Raw genomic sequence first — 5,000 nt, forward strand, 5'->3', positions numbered from 1 at the left:
TTGTACTCTAAACCCACCTGTGTACCTGCCAGCTTTTGGAAGCACAATGATGGGTGTTCACTATAGATGATAATCCAATGCCAAAATTGAACTGTATATTTATTCAAGTTAAAAGCAACTTTTTCCCCAAAAATATTATGCAGAATGAAGCTCTGAATGGTGGTGGTACGCTGTTTGTGAACAAGCATCCAAACCTTAAAGTCCGAGTTGTTCATGGAAATACCTTAACTGCTGCAGTAATTCTCAATGAAATCCGTGAGGACGTGAAAGAAGTGTTCTTAACAGGAGCAACTTCCAAACTTGGAAGGGCAATTGCCCTCTACCTTTGCCAAAGGAGAGTAAGAGTCCTGGTCAGTGTTGCCTCATCAATATTTATCGGACAGAGTATCATGCTTGACTTTTCATTCTGCTTAACAAAACTCAATAAATAAACGCTTAAACTCAAGAACTATGTAATGTCTGCTCAGTCTTCTGATGAAATAGATGTGCACATAATTCATCTTTATTTCTTGGGTTATATTAAGGTATGCATCCATCTTCGATTTTATCGGTGAAAATTAATACTGCAGATGCTAACTTCGTCAAAAGAGAGATTTCGAAAAGTTCAAAAGGAGGCCCCACTTGAATATCAAAGCTATCTGGTCCAAGTCACCAAGTACCAAGCAGCTCGTGGTTGCAAGGTACTGTGTCGGCAAACTATGATTTTGTTAGAGTTAGGGGGTTTTATATGGATTTTATAAGTGTTTTATGAGTATCATGCTTGACTTTTCATTCTGCTTAACAAAACTCAATAAATAAACGCTTAAACTCAAGAACTATGTAATGTCTGCTCAGTCTTCTGATGAAATAGATGTGCACATAATTCATCTTTATTTCTTGGGTTATATTAAGGTATGCATCCATCTTCGATTTTATTGGTGAAAATTAATACTGCAGATGCTAACTTCGTCAAAAGAGAGATTTCGAAAAGTTCAAAAGGAGGCCCCACTTGAATATCAAAGCTATCTGGTCCATGTCACCAAGTACCAAGCAGCTCGTGGTTGCAAGGTACTGTGTCGGCAAACTATGATTTTGTTAGGTTTACGGTGTTTTATGTTAAAAATAAATTGAAAAATAAGTTTTTAAATAAAAAAAATTAATTTTAATTTTTTAGCTATTACAATAGCTAAAATCTTAACAAATCAAATAATATATCATTTAATTTTTTAAAAAACAATTAGAGTAAATAATATATCATCACCAAATTACAAGCAAAATCAATAAAGGTGTAGGCTTGTCAAGACAAGCTTGCTCATGAATCTAGATAAAATAAGTTACGTGGGCTAGCTTGGCTTGTCGGCCTAATAACATACGATTTTTTTTTATTTAATTTTTTTTTTTATATTTTTAAATTAATAATTTTTATATGATTTTTTTTCAAATATTTTTAATTTATATTTAAATTAGTACTCCTATTTTTTTTTTTGAAAAGTATTTTTTAAATAAAAATTATATTTTTAGTTATACATTTAAATTTGAGGAGTTTTTATATTTATTTATAATTTTTTTAATCTTTCATATGGATAAATTTTATTTTTTAAAATAAAAATACTATTTTCAGATAATATTTCTAATATATGCAGCTTTTCATGATTTCTCCTCTTTTTATTTAATTTAATTAATTTAATTTGTTTTTTTATTTCTATTATCATTTACTTAAATTAAAAAATTTATTTTAATTAATTAATTTAGAAATCATAATCAATTAAATATGTTATCTTTCTAGATTAAATATCTTGATGTATCCTTATCTCTTTATTTTTCAAGTTTTATTTTTAGATATCATTAATTATTATTTATTTATTTATTTAAATATATATTTCTTGATTTATTTGATTATATATATGCATAAAAACTTTATTTGAATTTATATTTTTTAAATTATAGAAATGAATTTAAAAAAAGCATTTGTGTATATAATTTTTTTATAAAAAATAAAAATATCTCACGTAACTAATAGGAATACTATAAATTGAATTGGGTTGTTCTATTTGTTCAAAATATTATTTGTGAATTTTAAATGTGACGGTGTCGTATTGGAACCAATGGTAGACCTGGATCGTGGGGAAGTGGATCACACCAGGGGAGCAAAGTTGGGCCCCGACAGGAACACATTTCCATCAATTTGTGGTGCCCCCCATTTTGTCCTTCAGAAGAGACTGCACTTACGGTGATCTTGCTGCCATGAGACTACCTGATGAAGTTCAAGGGCTTGGAAATTGCGAGGTAAAATCCTTCTTCCATTTTTTATTTACATGATGTTTAAGGTTTTGAAAATTACAAATAAAAAATTATTTTAATATATTTTTCAATAAAAAATTTATTAAAAAAATTGCTAATACTCTTCTGAATACTTTCTCAATTACTGATCACCATAGATCTAAAAGGAATTAAAAAGAAAACTCGTAAAACATAAATTTGGAATTAAAACAGGATTCCATGTTGATTGTCTATGGATTGAAAAATCTCGTAAAGAAAAATAAGTGACGATGAGCTAACTTGCTAAAAGTAAGATATGGGTGATGTGATTATTTTCTGTTTAGTTTAATTTTTAATTAAGATATAATTAAATTAATTTTTTTTTTAAATTAAAACTAGTTTAAATTGATAATTTTGGTTTTGTTACTTTAAAGTAAAAACTAAAATTTAATAGATTGACTTGATTATTTTGTTTGGCTTGATTTTTTGTGTTTAGCTTGATTTTTTTCGATTTAGCTCAGTTATTAATTTTAGTTTGGTTAGGTTAGGTTTTTCAGTTGTAGACTTAAAAAATCAAACTGAATCGGTTGGTTTATTTTAATATTTTAATTTTTTTTGAAGGTTTTGTTCTTTTAGTTTTTTTTTCTAATTTTTTCAACTTATTAGTTTTTTAAATTTTTTATTCACCCCTGAGTTCCTGTATGGATTAACTAGTTTATGTTTGTTTTGGTTGGTGTTTTAACAGTACACCATGGACAGAGGAGTAGTCCACGCATGCCATGCAGGCGGGGTGGTTCACCTGCTGGAAGGCTGGGCTCACCATGAAGTTGGGGCCATTGATGTTGACAGAATCGATCTGGTTTGGAATGCTGCATTGAAGCATGGCTTGAAACCGGTCTCCAATGGTGTCCCCAGACAAAATTCAATGTGAATGCATGCCTTCTTGCGAAGAAACAAAGGATTTGCTCGCAACAACAAATATTCCTTTGTTTTCTTTACATTAAATTTAACTGTAACAAACGAAAGTTGTTTCAAGTTGCAATTCAAATGCGATATATTGTGACATATATATATGTCCCACCAGAGATTCTTCAATGAGAGTACCCAGGAACTCTACCATTATCTTATTCTTCTTCTAGTGGAGGTTTTATATATGCACGCATGTTTTGTGTTTTGTAGTAGGTAAATAATAATTTTTATTTTAAATATAAGAAAAATATAAAGTATAATTTTAAGTGTTTTGGATTTGACTTTTTAGTTTGTCATTATATCAAATGATACAAAACACCAAAAAAAAAAATTAATTTGAAGTAAAGAAAAAAATAAAAAAATTATTTTTGAAATGCAAAAACAAACATATTTTAATAATGAAACTTAACTTGAACTAACAAAAAAATTATCATTACCAAACTTTTATACAATATAAAAAAAATCACATCAATTTATTTATTATTACAGTGTGAAAAAAATGAATAAAAAAAAGATAACAAAAAAATTCAACTTCACCTCCAATGAAAAAAATATATATATCATCACCTAATTTTTATACAATATAAAAAAAATCTCATCAATTTATTTTCTCTTTACTATATAAAAAAAATTAAATAAGAGAAAATAAAAAAAAATCTAAAAAGATAAAAAAATAAAAAATAAAAAATAAAAAATATTTGGCAGTCCAGCCAAACCTAAGATTAGTGGGTCTGGCTGAAAACGAAACCGAATAGCCTTGGGTCCAGCGGCCAAACTAGATTTAGCAACACTTTCTGACTAATAAACAGAAAAGAGAATGTCTCTAACTACTACAATGTTGTTCATAGTACAAACACTTTATATCTATGGTATGGTCCATAATGGAATGAGTCTATGTTCATAGTATTATTTTTTAAAATATTTAAAAACTATATATATATTGAGATAATATTATTTTATTTTTTTAAAATTTATTTTATATATCATCATATCAAAATCATATAAAAACATCAAAAAATATTAATTTGAAGTAAAAAAATATAATAAAAATTAGATTTTTTCAAAATTATTTTTGAAATGTAAAAACAAACATGTTTTAATAAAAAAATTCAACCCAACTCAAATATAAAAGCATTATCATCACCTAACTTTTCTACAATATAAAAAAAGTTTCATCAATTTATTTTTTCTTTACCGTATGAAAATAAATAAATAAATAAAATTAAAAAGATAAAAAAATAAAATTAAAAATATCTAACAGCCCAACCAGATTCAATAGCTTTGGGTCTGGCTACCCAATAAAACCCAAGATTGGTAAGTCTGGTTGGGAGAATGAACAACTCTTTTTAACTAATAAACAAAAAAGACAACACCTCACGGGTGCTCCAATATCATGCGTATTGCAAATATTCTATAGTTTTTCTCTTGTACTTTAAAATATAGTATATTGTTGGTGTTGTTTAGAAAAAATTAATAATTACCACTTGTTATTTCCCAAAATTATTATAAGACTAATTCTATATAATTACATAATATTCACAGGATATATAACTCATTCTAATATTGTTTTGTCAAGTTAGAGCTTACATATCAATCATCTTTGACTTGTGAACCAAGCTATTAAAAATGTTTCTTGAAAGTGTTCTGGTGAGTATACTAATTTGCTAACGAATCCTCTCCAAACAAATATAAGCTTTATAAACAACCACTAATAGAAAATGAAAAATATAATAGAAATTTTGATGTAAAATATATGTTTGTAATTGTGGATGTTGACAAATAGAATAGAAACT

The 5,000-nt window shown here is 27.0% G+C and overlaps 1 protein-coding gene across 1 annotated transcript; it reads left to right on the forward strand.

Moving 5' to 3' along the window:
• Window positions 1-108: 108 nt before the first annotated feature.
• Window positions 109-3,373, forward strand: LOC105120031 (protein ECERIFERUM 3-like). The gene is made up of 4 exons (XM_011018218.1): window positions 109-350; window positions 570-680; window positions 2,092-2,265; window positions 2,984-3,373. The coding sequence occupies exons 1-4, from the start codon at window positions 138-140 to the stop codon at window positions 3,167-3,169; spliced, it is 684 nt and encodes a 227-aa protein (XP_011016520.1). The 5' UTR covers window positions 109-137; the 3' UTR covers window positions 3,170-3,373.
• Window positions 3,374-5,000: the final 1,627 nt, after the last annotated feature.

Source organism: Populus euphratica, unplaced genomic scaffold (assembly GCF_000495115.2).
Source record: "Populus euphratica unplaced genomic scaffold, PopEup_1.0 scaffold4390.1, whole genome shotgun sequence".
NCBI lineage: Eukaryota > Viridiplantae > Streptophyta > Magnoliopsida > Malpighiales > Salicaceae > Populus > Populus euphratica.

Bases quoted from the DNA above. Each gene is read 5' to 3' on its own strand.
- LOC105120031 (XM_011018218.1), top strand. From the start codon at position 138: ATGCAGAATGAAGCTCTGAATGGTGGTGGTACGCTGTTTGTGAACAAG. The intron at 351-569 runs GTCAGTGTTGCC...TTAATACTGCAG, and splicing joins AAAGGAGAGTAAGAGTCCTG to ATGCTAACTTCGTCAAAAGA. The intron at 2,266-2,983 runs GTAAAATCCTTC...GTGTTTTAACAG, and splicing joins AAGGGCTTGGAAATTGCGAG to TACACCATGGACAGAGGAGT.